Source organism: Scyliorhinus torazame, chromosome 20 (genome assembly GCF_047496885.1).
Source record: "Scyliorhinus torazame isolate Kashiwa2021f chromosome 20, sScyTor2.1, whole genome shotgun sequence".
Taxonomy (NCBI): domain Eukaryota; kingdom Metazoa; phylum Chordata; class Chondrichthyes; order Carcharhiniformes; family Scyliorhinidae; genus Scyliorhinus; species Scyliorhinus torazame.
Genome location: NC_092726.1, coordinates 16,278,452 through 16,296,922, shown reverse-complemented (window position 1 = coordinate 16,296,922; position 18,471 = coordinate 16,278,452). Strand labels below are relative to the sequence as shown.

The window sequence follows — 18,471 nt, the reverse complement described above, 5'->3', positions numbered from 1 at the left end:
ACGTAGCGAGCGTGGAACGAGACGAAGGGCACGCCGATTGCGGCGGCGAATGGAACCATCTGGCAGACGAACCAGGAACGAGCAGGGAGACACCTGCCGAAGAACCACAGCAGTTGCAGACCAGCCACCCTCAGGAAGATGGAGCGGACGTTGTCATCCGGCGCCAGAGCAGGGAGATCAGTTGCCCGAGCGTCATGCGCCGCCTTGTGTTGTGCACGAGACTGTTGCATCCGCTGAAGGACCGGAACGTGGTCGAGGTCTGGGACGTGAATGGACGGCACCATGGGCCTGAGGGTGCGACCCATGAGCAGCTGGGCTGGCGACAGGCACGTGGAGAGTGGGGCCGAACGATAGGCCAGCAAGGCGAGGTAGAAGTCGGACCCTGCATCGGTAGCCGTGCAGAGGAGCCGTTTGATGATGTGGACGCCCTTTTCCGCTTTGCCATTGGATTGGGGGTGCAGGGGACTGGATGTCACATGCACAAAGTTGCACCTGCTGGCAAAGTTGGATCATTCCTGGCTCGCGAAGCAGGGACTATTGTTCAACATCACAGTGAGTGGGATGCCGTTACGAGCAAAGGTCTCCTTGCAGGCACGGATGACCGCCGATGATGTGATGTCATGCAGGCGTACGACCTTCGGGTAGTTCGAAAAATAGTCTACAATCAGAACATAGTCCCTGCCGAGCGCATGGAACAGGTCAACGGCTACCTTAGACCAAGGGGACGTGACCAACTCATGGGGCTGTAGGGTCTCACGTGGTTGGGCCGGCTGGAACCGCTGACAGGTGGGGGAGTTGAACACTGTGTTGATGATGTCCTCATTGATGCCGGGCCAGTACACAGCCTCTCGGGCCCTCCGTCGGCACTTTCCCATGCCAAGATGGCCCTCGTGTAGCTGTTCCAAAACGAGCTGGCGCATGCTGTGCAGGATCATGATGCGATCCAGCTTCAGGAGGACACCATTGACTACTGCCAGATCGTCTCTGATATTGTAGAACTGCGGGCATTGGCCCTTGAGCCACCCGTCCGTCATGTGGCGCATGACACGCTGTAGTAGGGGGGTCAGCCGCAGTCTCGCGGCGAATGTGGATAAGGCGTTCATCCGTGGCTGGCAGATTAGAAGCCGTGAAGGCCACATGAGCGTCAACCTGGCAGACGAACCCCTCTGGGTCACACAGGGTGTTGACTGTCCTGGACAGAACGTCGGCTATGATCAGGTCCTTGCCCGGGGTGTATAGGAGCTTGAAATCGTACCGCCGAAGTTTAAGCAAAATGCGCTGGAGGCGAGGGGTTCATATCATTCAGGTCTTTTTGTATAATGTTGACCAGCGGACGATGGTCGGTCTCGACAGTGAATTGGGGGAGGCCATACACGTAATCATGAAATTTGTCGACCCCAGTCAACAGGTCCAGGCACTCCTTTTTGATCTGCGCGTAGTGCTGTTCCGTGGGGGTCATGGCACGTGACGCATATGCAACGGGGGCCCATGATGAGGCCTCATCGCGTTTTAGGAGCACCACCCCAATGCCGGATTGGCTAGCATCCGTTGAAATTTTTGTTTCCTTCGTGGGGTCAAAAAATGCCAATATCGGGGCCGTGGTAAGCTTGGTCTTAAGCTCCTTCCATTCGCGCTTGTGGGCGGGAAGCCATTGGAAGTCTGTTGACTTCCTGACCAGGTTCCGGAGAGCTGTGGTATGGGAGGCGAGGTTGGGGATGAACTTCCCCAGGAAGTTGACCATGCCCAAAAATTGGATGACCGCCTTCTTATCCGCTGGCTTCTGCATGGCTGTGATGGCTGTCACCTTGTCCGCATCCGGCCGCACACCCAACCGGGAGATGTGGTCCCCTAGGAACTTGAGTTCCGTCTGGCCGATGGAACATTTGGCTCTGTTGAAGCGAAGGCCTTGGTCCCGTATTCATTTGAAAACGCGCTGGAGGCGACTAATATGCTCCTTGCGGGGTGTTGGACCAAGTGATGATGTCGTCAACATAGACGCGCACACCCTCAATGCCCTCCATCAAATTCTCCATGGTCCGGTGGAATACTTCTGATGCCGATATAATCCCAAACGGCATCCTGTTGCAGCAGTATCTGCCAAACGGGGTATTAAAGGTACACAGCTTTCTGCTGGACCTGCTAGTTGAATTTGCCAGAATCCTTTTGAGGCGTCAAGTTTGGTGAAGATGTTGGCCCGAGCCATCTCGCAGTGATCTCCTTGCGATTGGGGATCGGGTAATGCTCCCTCATTATGTTGCGATTCAGATCCTTTGGGTCAATGCAGATCCGGAGCTCGCCGGAAGGCTTCTTTACGCACACCATGGAACTGACCCAGTCGGTTGGTTCCGTCACTCTGGAGCGCACTCCTTGGTCCTGGAGGTCCTGCAGCTGCTGCTTGAGGCGGTCCTTGAGGGGTGCTGGGACTCTGCGAGGTGCATGAACCACAGGCGTGGCGTCTTGTTTGAGCAGGATTTTGTAAGTGTATGGAAGCGTGCCCAGGCCTTTGAAAACGTCGCGGTGCTGGTCGATGATGGCATTGAGTTGCGCCCTGAAGTCCGCATCCTGGAAGGCAGACGTGTCCTCTGGAGAGAGAGAGTGTACTCGTTGAACGAGGTTTAGGAGTTTGCACGCCTGTGCGCCTAGCACAGAGTCCTTCGTCGAGCCCACGATCTCGAAGGGAAGGATGGCTTTTCGCGAGTTGTGCGTCACTTCGAGTTGGCATGAACCGGTAGCAGGAATGACGTTGCCATTGTAGTCCACTAGTTGGCAGGTCGACGGAAGAATGGTTGGTTTAACCCCAAGGGTCTGAAAGGCTGACCACACTAGGAGATTAGCGGAAGCACCAGTGTCCAGTCGGAATCGTATCTGGGATCGGTTGACCGTCAGGGTGGCACACCACTCGTCGTCTGGATCAATGCTGTGCACCGACTGAGGCTGGTGGTTTTGATTCGGGGACAGCCTGTTCTTTGCTACAACAGCGACTGGAAAAGGCTCCCTCGGGTCCTCAGTGTTACTGGTCTGCGGGAAGTCGGAATCGGACTCGGTTTGGGGTTAGGTAACTGCTTGCCGGGGCCTCTGATGTCATGACGCGTGTGACGTAGCACGTAGGAGGCGTTTGCATATGCGCAGATCGCGATTCCTTTACTGATGGCCGTTTTCGTGACTGCGCATGCGCGGCGTCGCGCATCTGTGCATGTGCAGTTCCTTTACAATGATGGCCGCCGACCAAAATTGTCTGTGCTCCGGGATTTCGGCCTCGAGGTAAGTACCGGCGCTTCTCTTACTTTTTCTTGCTGGTTGGAGTGTGTTTTCCTCACAGTATTTGCCGAATTTGTCCAGGACTGCCTGGAAGTAGCTCCTGTTTTGCCCCTTGGAGAACTTGGATTTTTAAAAGATTTCTTCTGCTCTGGCACCGGCAATGGTGAGGAGACGCTCTGTTTCTTCAGCATCGGCCAGGTCTTCTAGTTCGGCTGCCAGCAGGAAGATTTCAAACGTTTGCCGGAATACACGCCAGTTTTCACGGAGATCGCCGTGGCACTGGAGCTGCTGCGGAACCCGGATCTTGAACATCTTGCCTGGGTATCGTTGCTGGTTATCACTGTACGCTGAGGTGCCGGTGATGCAGAGCGGCGGCGGCGGGTTGATGCTCTCCATACTTCAGGATGCCATAATGCTGATTCGTTGAAGGTGGGTCTCAGAAGTGCTAGTATGCAACCAATCCTGGTATCATGATGTGTTGGGTGTTCTGGATCACAAACAGGTCACCAACACTGGAAGTGGTGCAACTCCATTTTATTATAAGGTTAACTATATTAACATACTTGAACTGTGGGTAAATGCAATACCAGCTTTAACTGCTGACCCTTGCCTGGTCCTAACCAGGCGATGCACTCAGCACATGGTGAATGTCTGTGTTGCAGGCTGTGAGCTCTGTGCTCCGAGCTGGCTGCTACTAGAATGAGCGGGAACTCTCCCGTCCCCTGTCTTTATAGTGCGTGTGCCCTCACTGGTGATTGGCTGCGGTGATGTGTATGCTGATTGGTCCCACTGCATGTCCATCAGTGTGTGTGTGTGTGTGTATGTCTGCACCATGATATACTGGTGTATATTATGACAGTACTTTCCAAATGTAAAGTAGGAAAGTCACCATAGTCCCAGGTGACCATAGGCTGCTTTCCTTTTGAGAGGGAGACCGGTTGTGATTTAACCTGAGGGTCACTACACCTCAGGCAAGGGGTAGGACTGCGAAGACGGGACCTTCATGAATAACCTCAGCCGGTACGGGAATTGAACCCGTGCAGTTGGCCTTGCTTTGCATCATGAATAGCTGTCCAGCCAACTGAGCTTTAACAGCCCCAATTCAAATGCAAAACCTTGTTGAGTATCAGGTTCCCTGCAGGAATTTTTATCCTTGTTCATGATCATCATTGCAGAGTAGAATGGAGTAAAGGTATGGATGATAATGTGTGGATTAGACATCCCGGTCCCTCCACTAGAAACATATTATCGCGGGACACGTCAGAACCGATATAACCGATGAGATCAAGAGGTGCCTGTAAAGAAATAACACCCAAATTGCAGTTTTATCAGGGGCCTGTCATCCATAGTTCAACCTTTTGTAAGTCTACTTCACAAACCATTGAAGGATCATGTTGATGCTGATTGGAATCGGTGGATAGTTGAAGGAGAAAAGAGTGGAAAAACGCTTGCCGTCCCACTTGTCATCAAACCATGGGATGACGTTGATGCACAGTCTGCCATTCAATGGATGGAGAGGAAGATGATTTGTTCCAGCGGGATGATTTTGAAACCGAAAGCACCACATCTGACCCAGAGTGAGATCTTGATGCTGCTGTGGCCAAAGTGACTCGGAATCAATTGATGAACCCTTTTCATGGGTTACCAAAGGCAATGAATTTGATAGTTTTTAAATATTTCATTGTGGTTAAAGTTACCCCTGCAGAATTTCTTTTCTTCTCATTTCAAAATGAAGACCACATCCATCAACATGTGGTGTATAAGTCAAGTCCCACCCCACCCCCACCCTAGTCCCATCCTCCTGCTGTGTACCATAGTTTGTAAATTTTGCCACTTTCAAGTGATGATGCGGTTCCATTTTGACGGTTACCATTGAATCAGTTTCAGGCTATGCGCAGTGACTTACTGTGTCAATTACTTTTTTCCCACCCTATTCCTTAGCCAATGATCTTAAATCTGTATCCTCTGGTTCTCAACCCTTCTGCCACTGGAAACAGTTCCTCCTTCTTTACTGGATTCAAGTCAGTCGCCTCGCAGAAAATTAAGAGCAGGAATTTTCTTCACTGTGTTTGAATGGGGCATTCTTATCTGACCTCAGGTGACAACCACATTTTCACCAATCTTGCACCCGTGTTCATGATGGCCAATTCGGCTGATTCTCCGAGGAAATTCCCAGCGGCTGTCTTCTTGCGTTACTGTCAACAGGCATCTGGGCAACCTTATCACGATAAACGTATGTTGTGATTATATTTCAACTATGGCAGCACACTGACATTGACTCTCTTCCTCTTTGCTTTGCAGTATCCTTGAGACAGAAGACCAAGGTAGAACCATACTCTGCAAATCCAGGCAACACCCTCGAGCTGCGCTGTCCCCTGAGGGAGGATGTCCAAAGCATCGACTGGACAAAGGACAGGGTACAGCTGCCCACCAACAACCGCACCAGAATCACTGCTGAGTACCTCCAGATCACCAACTCGGTACGGGAGGACTCTGGCCTCTATACCTGTGTCACCGACGGGCCGTCTGGCAGTGAGACCTCGCACTTTGCTGTCAATGTCTCTGGTACGTGGCAATCCAAGATGAAGAAAAGCATTGCCCCAGCAGCCTGAGGCCTGCTGATGAGGCAGGAGGGTTTGAAAGACACATTACTGGTGGAATTTGATAAAGGGAGGGATGTGAAACAGGAGAGTGACTTTGCCTTGCCTTTATACAGCCTCTCTGTTATTCAGTTATATGGTAGCGGAAGTCTACTTACTGCAGGTGTAAGATGTGATTCTATTTATTTTTGTGACCCAGGCTAATTTCACCCCCATTGTCTTTTATTGAAATAAACACAGGGAATGCTGCATCTACCCGATGGATGTATCAGCATCTGGGAAAAGCACTGATGGGTGACCATTTGATGTTATGACCCTCTTGAGCCGAAGCAGCACCTGTTACCGTGTCAGTGTCGAATTACACCCCAGATATTTTCACCAATTTTCCTCTGAGGCTGAAGCAGACTCTTCGTAACCGTGGCGTCACATTTTGACTCTAGATGAGCTTCCTGTCACATAACTCGGCCATCTTGCACTTCTGCAACATCAGCCGATGCCAAACCTCCCTCAGCCCATCTGCTGAAACCCTCAGCCATCCCTTTGTTACCTCGAGGCTTGACTATTCCAACACTCACCTTCTACCATCTGTAAACCTGAAGTCACCCCAAGTGCTGATACTGCAAAGTCAAGCCCATTCACCCATCATAATAACAATGTTTATTGTCACAAGTAGGCTTACATTAACACTGCAATGAAGTTACTGTGAAAAGGCCATACTCGCCACACTACCGCGCCTGTTTGGGTATACAGAGGGAGAATTCAGAATGTCCAAATGACCTAACAGCGTGTCTTTTGGGACACCCCAGTGCTCGCCAACCTATATTGGTTCCCAGTTAAACGGCACCTCGATGTTAAAACTCTCATCTTTGTTTCTGAATCACTCCATGGCCTCACGCCTCACTATCTGTGATCTCCTCCAGCCCCTCAAACCTCCAACGCCTCTGTACTCTGCTAATTGTGGCTTCTTGCATATCACCGAATATAATCATGAACAACTGCCAAGATGCTAAGCTCTGGAATTCCATCCCTTGACCTTTTCCTTCAAGTTTACAATTTGAACTTCCCTCTTTAACCAATCTTTTGGGCCACCTGTCCACATATCTTCTGGTCAAACCTAGTCTGATGATGCTTCTCACAAAGCACCTTGGGATGTTTGACTATGTTCAAGGCATTACCCAAGTACAGCTCCCCTCGTTTTATTGGCTAATTGTCCAGTCCTGGAGCAGGGCACTTGACCTTGGAATAGTGCAGACAGTAATAGCAAAGCTGAGCAGGCAATCTGAGGTAATGGGGTTAACGTTTCGTCAACATGAATTATTGCTATTGTGTCGCCTCTGATCCCATGTCTGTGAAACACGGTGCAAACGCCTGGCACCTTTAATCTTGAATAATCTCCCAAATAACCTGATCACGCTCCTGGCCTAGATACCCTGTTCTTAGTGGAGGATGACGAGGATGAAGACGAAGATGACGAAGATGATGAAGATAATGATGGTGACAATGATGAAGAGGATGAGTCGGAGGAAACAGCCAAGGGCAGGAAGGAAGCAAGTAAGTGCGATGGGGAAGAAGGCACAGCTGATTTATAGTCTGAACATGGTCTGACCAGGGTGCTGCCTGATCTGGTTTTCCTGGTCTATTTTCTTCCCAAATTGGCAATGGTTAAATTACCAATGTGGCTGCTACTGTTGGGCAGTTGGCATACTGATGTATGTGACATCTAGGAATGAATCTGCATTTTTACTACACCTTTCCCAGCCAGTGGAATAATTTTGAAGGAATGTAGAAAACATGATGCCAATTTGCACATAGCAGTTTTACCATTTCCTTGGAGGGGTGAGAGTGCGGCCACTTGAGCCGCAGTGTTTAGCATTTGTAAAGTCAGTGGCTGGTGCATCATGGCAACACATTGGCACATCAGATCTTTTATATTTGGTCATGGCATGGGGATCCCTCTCCCTTCGCTCTCTCACGCAGTCTCCCTTTGTTCTCGCCCGCCCTCTCCTTTAGCCCCTTCCCCATCTGCGCTCTCTGTTCCCCCCCTCCCCCCTCCCACTGCTCTCTTGCTTCCTCTCATTCCTCTTCATTAATGAAGAAACAGCCTTGCACTGAATGATATCTCTCAGCTTGATATATCCTGGACTGATTCTGTCAGAACGAAGACAAATGGGGGAGGGTGACAACTCTGGTTTTCACACCCTCTTTGTCATATGTACCATTCACCATTGTCCATCACACTGACTGGAAGCTTCCCACTGGTGCCAGGTACAGAAGATTGCATGTCAGCATCAAAACATCTTTTTTCTGGTCTAATTGCCACAAGAATGGGTCTCTCTTTTATTCTTAAAGATGCGTCAGTAAGGCAACAATTAATTTGTTGCCTTTTTTTGTCTTGAATTTCTTCCCTAACTCTGGTGCTCACAAATCATTGTGATTTGCCTGTTGAATTAAATTTGCACCTGAATAGCTGGCACTGTTTTCAGATTCTCAAGTGTGGGTTTTTGCAGTGAAGAAGTCATTAACAGGCAATCGTGCCATGAACCATGATGACCCCAGTTAACTCTTCAAATATCTGCTGCCTCATGGTGCCGAGGGCCCGGGTTCAATCCCGGCCCTGGGTCACTGTCCGTGTGGAGTTTACACATTCTCCCCGTGGCTGAGTGGGTCTCGCCCCCACAACCCAAAACGATGTGCACGGCAGGTGAATTGGCCAAGTTAAATTGCTTCTTAATTGAAAAAATGAACTGGGTACTCTAAATTTATTCAAAAAACTCTTCAAATGTACAATCAGACTATAAGACATAGGAGCGATGTAGGCCGTTTGGCCCATCGATTCTGCTGCACCATTCAAGGAGATCATAACTAATCTGGTATGATAATCCTCAACTGCACTTTCCCGCCTTATCCTCACGACTCTTGGTTCCCTTATTAATTAAAAACCTGTCTCTCTCAGCCCAGAGCATACCTAACGACCTAGCATCCACAGCTCTCTGCGGTAAAGAATTCCACAGATTAGATACCCTCTGAGAGAAGAAATTCCTCCTCATCTCTGTCTTAAATGGGCAACCCCTTATTTTTAAACAGTGACCCCTCGTACTGCATTGTCTCAGAAGAGGAAACATCTTTCCACATCCACCCTGTCAATCCCCCTCCGAATTGCAAAGATTTCAATCAAGTTTCCTCTTACTCTTCTAAATACAACCTAGCAGATACAACCCTAGCCTGTCCAACCTTTTCTCATCAGAGAACTCACCTATTCCAGGTGCAAGTCTAGTGAACCTTCTCTGACCTGCTTCCAACACATTTCCATCCTTCCTCAAACAAGGGAATAGGCCAACACTGTACGCAGTAATCAAGATGTGGTCACCAGACACCAGATTCCTCTGCATCTGAGAGCTCTGTAATCTCTCGCCATTTAGACAATGTGCTTCCTTTTTTATTTTTCCTGCCAAAGTGAACAATTTCACATTGGCCCACGTGAAACTCCATTTGCCAGATCTTTGACCATTCACTTTCTGTCATCAGCAAATGTAGGACACATACCTTCAGTCCCTTCATCCAAGTCATTCATATGAATTCGACACAGGAGGTTGCTCAGCAGGACTGAGTTTCAAGTTTCAGACAAAAGCCTTTGAATGGGCGGCAACACACTGTGGGGGTGTCGTGACGTCTGTTATTCATCTGTTGTTGAGTGTTGTAGCAGATAGGACCATCCCACCACTTTACTTTAAGCAAAGTAGTGCCAGCATGATTTTCCCACAGTGGACGCCACTTGGGAAAGTGTGTATGAAGTGCAGAGAACAAAGAACAATACAGCACAGGCCCTCCAAACCTGTACCGGTCATGATACCACCCTTGGCTAAAACCCGCAGCACTTCCTCGTGCCATATCCCTCTATACCCAGAGGATTGTCTCTGTGGATCAGTATGTAATCTGAACAGGGAGGACACACACACCCGCCCCACCACTTCACCTGATTCCTGGTAGCAGAGCACAATCTGCCTCAGACTTGAGATAAAATCTGAGATGACGGGAAATATTAAATGTACTTTGTTTTATCGAATATTTTGCTGAAGGGGAAAAGAGACCTCATTTTAAATGACCTATTTCCCGCTGCCGCCCCATCCTGCACCTGACAAATTACATTGCTGGAGCAGTGATGGAGTAGATTGGGTGATTAAATTTGACTGGAAACTCAGCCAGGGTTATTGGCAAGTGCTGGAACTCTACACCTCTATGCGCCTCTGGCTCTCTTGATTAATCTCCTCATCCGCAGTTCTTAATATCAGCCCATTCTGAAGTGTGTGATTTCCGGAATGAATGCAGGAATGAGACAATGAAATTCAAAGGTGCACACTGAACTCTTGTCTCGAGTGCCTGAAATGGGAATTAAAACCTTTTCATCAGGGTAAAAAATGAAATCTCTTCTGCCTAGCTGCAGAAGATCCAACTCATGAATTGACTCGGTGAAAAGAGTGGATTCCTTCACGTTGATGAAACGCATCTTCCTCAATTCCATCTGGCCACGAGCACACGCTGGCATCAGCAAGTTACCGCGACGGGCATTTTTAGCGGTACTGCAGATACTGTGGCCACAATCGACTTTTGTGGGTTACCATGGGGTGGAACTCTCACCGTTCAGAGTCCAGAGCTCATGGTGCAGGGGCACACAGTGCAGTCCTGAAGGAGTGCAGCGCTGCTGGATGTACCAGCTTTCTGATCACATGTTAAACTGAGGCCTCATCATGTAATGACCCGAAGGCATAATTTCAAAGAAGAACAGGGGAAATTATTCCCAGTGTCCTGCATAATATTTAGCCTTGAACCAGCATCACTAAGCGACACGATATTCTGCTCGTTATCACGTTGCTCTATATGGCAGGGTTCGGTGTGCAAATTGACAAACAGAACAGTGACAACTCTTAAGTGCATTAATTGGTTGCAAAATGCGTTGGGATGTCCAAAGTTGTGAAAGGTGAGATATAAATATAAACCTGCCTTTCTTGCTCAATAGTCTGGATGCAAGAAAGAATTGAGCTGTCAATATTGGGTTATGTGAGGTTGGTCTCAGCCCTCCTGGATTGTGAGGCATGCCTTCCCAATGTTCCATCCTGGAATGTTCCGCCTCATTTCAACTCCGCCTCTGACAGGGAGTGAAACCCCGAAGTGCTGAGCCATTGGGAATCAGTAGGAAAAACCATCTTGGTGGACGGGAAGATTCAACTTCCCTTCCGCCAAAACATATCTGAGAAATAACCATTCAGTGACCGCATTACCATGGTGTGGCCTTCCCCTGATTTAAGTTTGGGATGGTGGAATGGTTCAAAGTGCCCGAGGTGATTGCTGAAGGGCTGATGCTCAGAGTCTGACTGCAGGAAACCCACTGACAAAAAACATGTACTGGCAATTATAATGCCAGGTCCCTCAGTGGAGTTAATTAGGGGGAGTAGAGGCAAGAATCCACCATCTACCTCCAGTTATTAAATACAGTCAGGGTTCAGTGAGGCCAGTCAGTTGGCTTTTCCTCTTACTGTCAGTTTGCAGGGGTGAGTGCATGGAATAAGGCAGACAGGTTGTGTAAGCTGATCCATTATTGTTTAAAGAGACCCTTTCTGCACCGACTTGCTCAGTATGACAGCTGCAAGCATGAAGCAGCCGCTTTGACTGACAACTCGAAATGGAGTTCTGACCAGCTTTGTCGGTGACTCCTCATCAGTTCTTAATCAATGCATAAAACTGAATACAATTTCAAGAATTTGTAAAGGGATCAATAGGGGAACAGGAAGCCTCATAGCGTCTTCTCAGGAGTAGGCTATCAGTTTCACTCCAATTGTAACTGAGCTGCTGTCAGGTTAATCTTCTACCTTGAGTCAACTCTTAATGTGACACTGGGAGACAGGCGTATGGAGTGTCTGACTGCTGTTTGGGGCACAGCAGGGGTGGGATCATGGGTTGAATGAGAAGCCATTTTGCAGAAATGCACCACCCAGCCTGAGAATGGAGCAAGCCAAGCAATGAGGAAATTGTTGCACAGGGAGGATCTAACAGTCAGAATTAGTGCTCCTGGTGTGCACAAAATACCCACTCAAACCTCCACAGATACAACTTGCATTTGTTTAACACCTTTACGCAGCACCAGTGTCCGAAGATGCAGTGATGCCGAGGTATAAGGGCAGATGACCAGAAGTCTGGTCAAAGACCTAAGGAGAGACAGGGACAGAGAGGAAGTGCGCGCATGCCCTGGTACAACATCAGTGTAACCTATCCGAAGCAAATCATTTTGAGCAACAGAGAGAAACACTGAGAATAAAGCAGATAATGACCCATGAATGAAAATGGAGGGGTTCATTTTTACCTGGGTTGAGTTTGAGCTTCATACATTGGATAGAATCTCCATTACCAACGTGACCATGTTGTCCAGTGAGCTATGGGGGAAAAATACATGTCTCCTTGTTCTTCACAGGAGCCCCGTACTGGTCCCAGCCAGAGAAGATGGAGAAGAGACTTCATGCTGTGCCTGCCATGAAAACAGTGAAATTCCGCTGCCCAGCTAGTGGGAACCCACTGCCATCACTGCACTGGTTAAAGAATGGGAAAGACTTCAAACAAGATCACCGGATTGGTGGCTTCAAGGTATGGTCAAATCATCACCCAGTACCCAAACAATCTGTGGCTCTGTGTTTCGAGCCAAATCTAGGGGCAAGTGTTCATGATATAACTTCATAGCTATTCTGTTGTTTAATCCCGAGTGTCCACAATTCGAACAATCTCTGCCTTGAATATATTCACTGCCTGAGCATCCACAGATATCTGGAGTGAAAAATCATAAAGGCATTTCTCTGCATCTCAGTCTGAAATGTTGCATTTCAACCCCCCTTTCTCCCTCCTGGAAGTGGTGATTCTACACCAGCTCACTGGGGTAACCCATTGGATGTGTCGGTGTTCAGGTCAAGTATGATATTTATTTACTTTCCCAGGCGTAATAAAAGGGGGTTCAGTTGACTGTATGTCTGCTGATCGATGAAGATAACAGGGTTCCTGTGAAGTGCCCATCAGCCACAACATGAAACCGAGTCACATGAGGCGATATTTATATAGATGGTCAAAAGCTTGGTTGAAGAGAGATGCAGCAAGAAGGCCTTAAAGGAGGGGAATAATCCAGGGATGTTTCTTGAGGGCCTTCCAGAGATTCAGGCATCAGCAGGTGAAGGCATAGGCGTCAGTAGCGGAGCGATTAAAACTGGCCAAAATTGGACTGCTGCAGAAATCTCATTCGGTTGTAGGACTGGAGGTTACAGAGATGGGGGGAACAGGGCTACAGAGATCTCGAAGGGCTGGAGGAGGTTACAGCGATACGGGGAACAGGGCTACAGAGATCTCGAAGGATGTAGGACTGGAGGAGGTTACAGCGATACGGGGAAACAGGGCTACAGAGATCTCGAAAGACTGGAGGAGGTTACAACGATACAGGGGAACAGGTCTCCAGAGATCTCGAAGGACTGGAGGAGGTTACAGTGATACAGGGGAACAGGTCTCCACAGATCTCGAAGGACTGGAGGAGGTTACAGCGATACGGGGAAACAGGGCTACAGAGATCTCGAAGGGCTGTAGGAGGTTACAACGATACAGGGGAACAGGGCTACAGAGATCTCAAAGGACTGGAGGAGGTTACAACGATACAGGGGAACAGGTCTCCAGAGATCTCGAAGGATTGTAGGAGGTTACAGCGATACGGGGGAACAGGGCTACAGAGATCTCAAAGGATGTAGGACTGGAGGAGGTTACAGCGATACGGGGAAACAAGGCTACAGAGATCTCGAAGGATGTAGGACTGGAGGAGGTTACAGCGGTACGGGTGAACAGGGCTACAGAGATCTCGAAGGACTGGAGGAGGTTACAACGATACAGGGGAACAGGTCTCCAGAGATCTCGAAGGACTGGAGGAGGTTACAGTGATACAGGGGAACAGGTCTCCAGAGATCTCGAAGGACTGGAGGAGGTTACAGCGATACGGGGAAACAGGGCTACAGAGATCTCGAAGGGCTGTAGGACTGGAGGAGGTTACAACGATACAGGGGAACAGGGCTACAGAGATCTCGAAGGACTGGAGGAGGTTACAACGATACAGGGGAACAGGTCTCCAGAGATCTCGAAGGATTGTAGGAGGTTACAGCGATACGGGGGAACAGGGCTACAGAGATTTCGAAGGGCTGGAGGAGGTTACAGCGATACGGGGGAACAGGGCTACAGAGATCTCGAAGGGCTGGAGGAGGTTACAGCGATACAGGGGAACAGGTCTCCAGAGATCTCGAAGGACTGGAGGAGGTTACAGCGATACGGGGGAACAGGTCTCCAGAGATCTCGAAGGGCTGGAGGAGGTTACAGCGAAACGGGGGAACAGGGCTACAGAGATCTCGAAGGATGTAGGACTGGAGGAGGTTACAGCGATACGGGGAAACAGGGCTACAGAGATCTCGGAGGGCTGTAGGACTGGAGGAGGTTACAACGATACAGGGGAACAGGGCTACAGAGATCTCGAAGGACTGGAGGAGGTTACAACGATACAGGGGAACAGGTCTCCAGAGATCTCGAAGGGCAGTAAGACTGGAGGAGGTTACAGCGATACGGGGGAACAGGGCTACAGAGATCTCGAAGGGCTGTAGGACTGGAGGAGGTTACAACGATACAGGGGAACAGGGCTACAGAGATCTCGAAGGACTGGAGGAGGTTACAGCGATACAGGGGAACAGGTCTCCAGAGATCTCGAAGGGCTGGAGGAGGTTACAGCGATACGGGGGAACAGGGCTACAGAGATCTCGAAGGGCTGTAGGACTGGAGGAGGTTACAAAGATACAGGGGAACAGGTCTCCAGAGATCTCGAAGGGCTGGAGGAGGTTATAGCGATACCGGGGAACAGGGCTACAGAGATCTCGAACGACTGGAGGAGATTACAGCGATACGGGGGAACAGGGTACAGAGATCTCGGAGGACTGGAGGAGGTTACAGCGATACGGGGGAACAGGGTACAGAGCTCTCGAAGGGCTGGAGGAGGTTACAGACATGGGGGGTACAGGGCTACAGAGATCTCAAAGGGCTGTAGCACTGGAGGAGGTTACAGCGATACGGGGGAACAGGGCTACAGAGATCTCGAAGGACTGGAGGAGGTTATAGCGATACGGGGGAACAGGGTACAGAGATCTCGAAGGACTGGAGGAGGTTACAGCGATACAGGGGAACAGGGTACAGAGATCTCGAAGGGCTGGAGGAGGTTACAGACATGGGGGGTACAGGGCTACAGAGATCTCAAAGGGCTGTAACACTGGAGGAGGTTACAGCGATACGGGGGAACAGTGCTACAGAGATCTCGAAGGACTGGAGGAGGTTATAGCGATACGGGGGAACAGGGTACAGAGATCTCGGAGGCCTGGAGGGAATGATGGAGATAGAGGGCCAAGGTTACAGAGATTTCAGGAGAGGGTTCAGAGTGAGGGAGGGGCACCTGAAGTGCAGACCTTCACAGCCAGGTGCAACTTGAGATCAAATTTGCTAAAAGCCTGAGGACCCAGTAATAAAATCCCAAGTGCCAATCAGGCAAATCCAGGCAGGTTAGCAGTTAGATTGTATCTAACAGCCAAGAGCTCTGCATCAGGTGTCAGTGCCTCTAGCACAGGCTTAGCTCCCTGTAACAACTCATCTTTAATTAAGTAATTTATTTTGTTTCAGTTTCATGGTGTGCATGCCTGTCAAATTTGTGTTCTGACCCTGTGCTTCAGTGCACTGTCAAATTTATTTTTTAACTCTTCGAAAGATTTTAAATGTTGGTAACATTTGGAGTCTGTGTAAATGGATAGTGGGGAGACCTAATGTAACTCAGCAAGGTGCCAGGTTCCTTTGCGCACTGGGAATTAAGCTGAGAAGGAGACTGGATGCTTTTGGCCTCTGCCTGTCTAGACCCAGTCAGATGGGCTAAATTGCTCAAACAATCGCATCCAGGGCGATGACAAAGCAGCCTTGCCAGCCAGTATAAGACGGACGGTCAAGTTGCATCAGGAGGTTTGGCATGAAACAAATACAGTTGAAGCCATAAGCGCATAGACGAAGCTGAATTGGGAAGATCGGGATCAAATGGTGACAGGAGCAGGCCCACCAAGTTGGAGGTGGAGGTGAGTTGACGGCACCTCAATTTTTGAGTTAAGGCTCAGATTGTGTGCAAAGTGCCGAGTGGGGGATATTTCAGCAGCTCTCCTTGGCATGCCCTGAGCCTCTTGCTCACTCACACATTGTGGGATCACGTCTAAGATGGGATCTGGCTTAAAGTAAACACGCTCATTGATTGTAGGGAAGCTGGGTCATGAGTTTTGATTCAGAAAGTATTGCCTCAATAACAATGTGGTGCTCAGAGAATGACGCAGCAGGGAATTGGGCCATTCGGCCCATCATACCTGTGGTGGAAGTACTTGATTGGAATTCCCTGGAATAATCTCGTCCCATTCTCAGAGTAACTCATGTAGCGGGACTGCTCTTTGGGATTTTCACTCTGAGCTTCATTTCGCAAATCTGTGTCCACCCTTTGCAGGTGGGCCCGCAGTGATAGGATGAAGGGGGTATCGTGGTAATGTCACCCAGAGGCCCCAGCAAATGTTCTGGCGACATGGGTTCAAATCCCACCATGGCAGATGCTGGTGGAATTAAAATTCCATAAATAAATCTGAAATAGAAGGTTTGTCTCAGTAACGGCTACCTTAACAACGATCAGTGATTCTTGTAAACACCCATCTGGCTCACTGATATCTTTGAGGGTTGGAAATCTGCCACCCGTACCTAATCTGCCCCCTGACAATGTGGTTGACCCTGCTCCTCTGAAATGACCCTTGGCCGCTCGGGTGTAAGAGACGTTAGGGCTGGGTAAGCAGCTCGGCCTGGCCAGCAACACCCACCCATCCATCAGGGGATAACGAAGGAAAAAAGCCACAGGCAGTGAATCAATGCCGGATTTTGTTTTGATAAATGTTGTGAAACAGCTTTTGCCACATTAAAAGCTGGTTATGTTGCGTTGCCCGTTGTCCTGACCTGATATGATAGGGTGGTCACTGCAGAATCCTGCCACGCAGAGTGGCGTACACACAGCTTAGCGTACACACAGCTTGCTGTCAGGACTGATGGTTTGAGGGTGCGACACACAGGCAGCCAGACCCGGCTTGGAATGTGCTGGGAGTGGAAGGGGGGGGGGGGGGGGGGGGGGCAGAGGAAAGGAATGGATCTGCTGCCCAGTTTTGAAGGGGGTGGGCAGAATTTGCTTGGACGGGACTGAATACCTGGTTCCTTTGCCCCACCCTCATCCCCACTGCCACACACAGCTGTCAGGTGAATGGTAGCCCTATACAGTGAAGACAGGGCTGCATGCCTCAGTGACACCAGAGAGGCTTTCATTCGGAAGGGCTGAAACTGGATGCTGTTGACACCCAGTTTCCATTGTGTGTGTGCCTCCTGTCGCTGAAGGCTATCCGCAGTCAGCTAACGAAGCTCAGAATGTGGCTTTCTGATTGATGTGCTCTGCACAGGATCCCCAACCAGTTGGAGCAGTTGTGTTCCAAACTGTCGGAATGGTCCATCGGTAGTGAATCATCACAGTTTGTCTCCTTCACTCCCAACAGGCGACCAAACCCTGGATGGTGTTCTTTACGGGTACTGATTCCAATGCTATTGAGTTAAGATTGGTTTCACTCATTGCAGTGTACCTGGTTTGAAATGTGCCATCAGAAGGCTCAGAACGGTGCTCACCCTCTGCACTTGGTCCTGCATTCTGTGCGCAGCTACACAGTTGTGCCCATTGCTCTGGCCGCGAGTAGCGTGCACAAGACCTGCAAACTGCCCATCTCAGGAGAACAGTGTAGTCACTGGTCTAATAGAGGAAGCACAGCAGCCAATTTACTCCCAGCAAGCTCCCACAAACAGCAATGGTACAAGCGACCAGAATGCCTGTTTTTTCCGGTGATGTTTGCTGAGGATTAAGTATTGGCCAAGACAGAAGAGAGAAAAAGGAACAAAAAGCTTGGCTGATGGGCGTCCAATCTGAATGGGTGGATGGAGCAGAAAGGTGGGCTGAATGGCCTGTTTCTGTGCCGTAAATGTGCTCTGAGGAAAAGCTTTTTCACCCAGAGGGTGGCTGGAGTCGGGAACAAACTTCCTGAGAGGTGGTGGAAGCAGGTTCCATCGAAGTTTCAAAAGGCAATTTGATTGCTATCCAAAAAGAATGTGCAGGATGCTGAGGATAAAGCAGGGGAGTGGAATTCGGTAGAATGATGTTTCAGAGAGCCAGTGCAGACCCGATTGGCCGAGTGGCCTCCTTCTGCAATGTAAAGGATTCTGTGAAAGTCCATGGTGAATTCAAAATATTTGAAAATGCAGGGAAACTGTGTTCGAAATTAGTTTCCTGGTAATCAAAATTATCTTGGAGACAATAAGCATCCTCTTCAGGTTTCCACGTGTTTCGAGGTTGTTTCCTAAATCTGTGTGAAGGAACGTTGGTTCCACGGCAGCTGCAGCGAGGCGACTGAGTTCTGACCTGACAGTGAGTGGCTCAGTGACGCTTGACCTCAGATGTGCCGGAGCC

At 49.4% G+C, this 18,471-nt stretch overlaps 2 protein-coding genes across 2 annotated transcripts in view; both read left to right on the top strand.

The window, feature by feature from the left end:
• Positions 1 to 18,471, top strand: part of LOC140396913 (histone-lysine N-methyltransferase NSD3-like) — a 579,137-nt gene that overhangs the window by 441,919 nt on the left and 118,747 nt on the right.
• LOC140397074 (fibroblast growth factor receptor 1-like) overlaps positions 1 to 18,471 on the top strand; it is a 215,582-nt gene that overhangs the window by 152,223 nt on the left and 44,888 nt on the right. Inside the window, exons 3-5 of the mRNA XM_072486106.1 lie at positions 5,560 to 5,823; positions 7,284 to 7,409; positions 12,322 to 12,491. Of these exons, the coding sequence (XP_072342207.1) occupies positions 5,560 to 5,823; positions 7,284 to 7,409; positions 12,322 to 12,491 (560 nt within the window). The remainder of the gene's footprint in view (positions 1 to 5,559; positions 5,824 to 7,283; positions 7,410 to 12,321; positions 12,492 to 18,471) is intronic.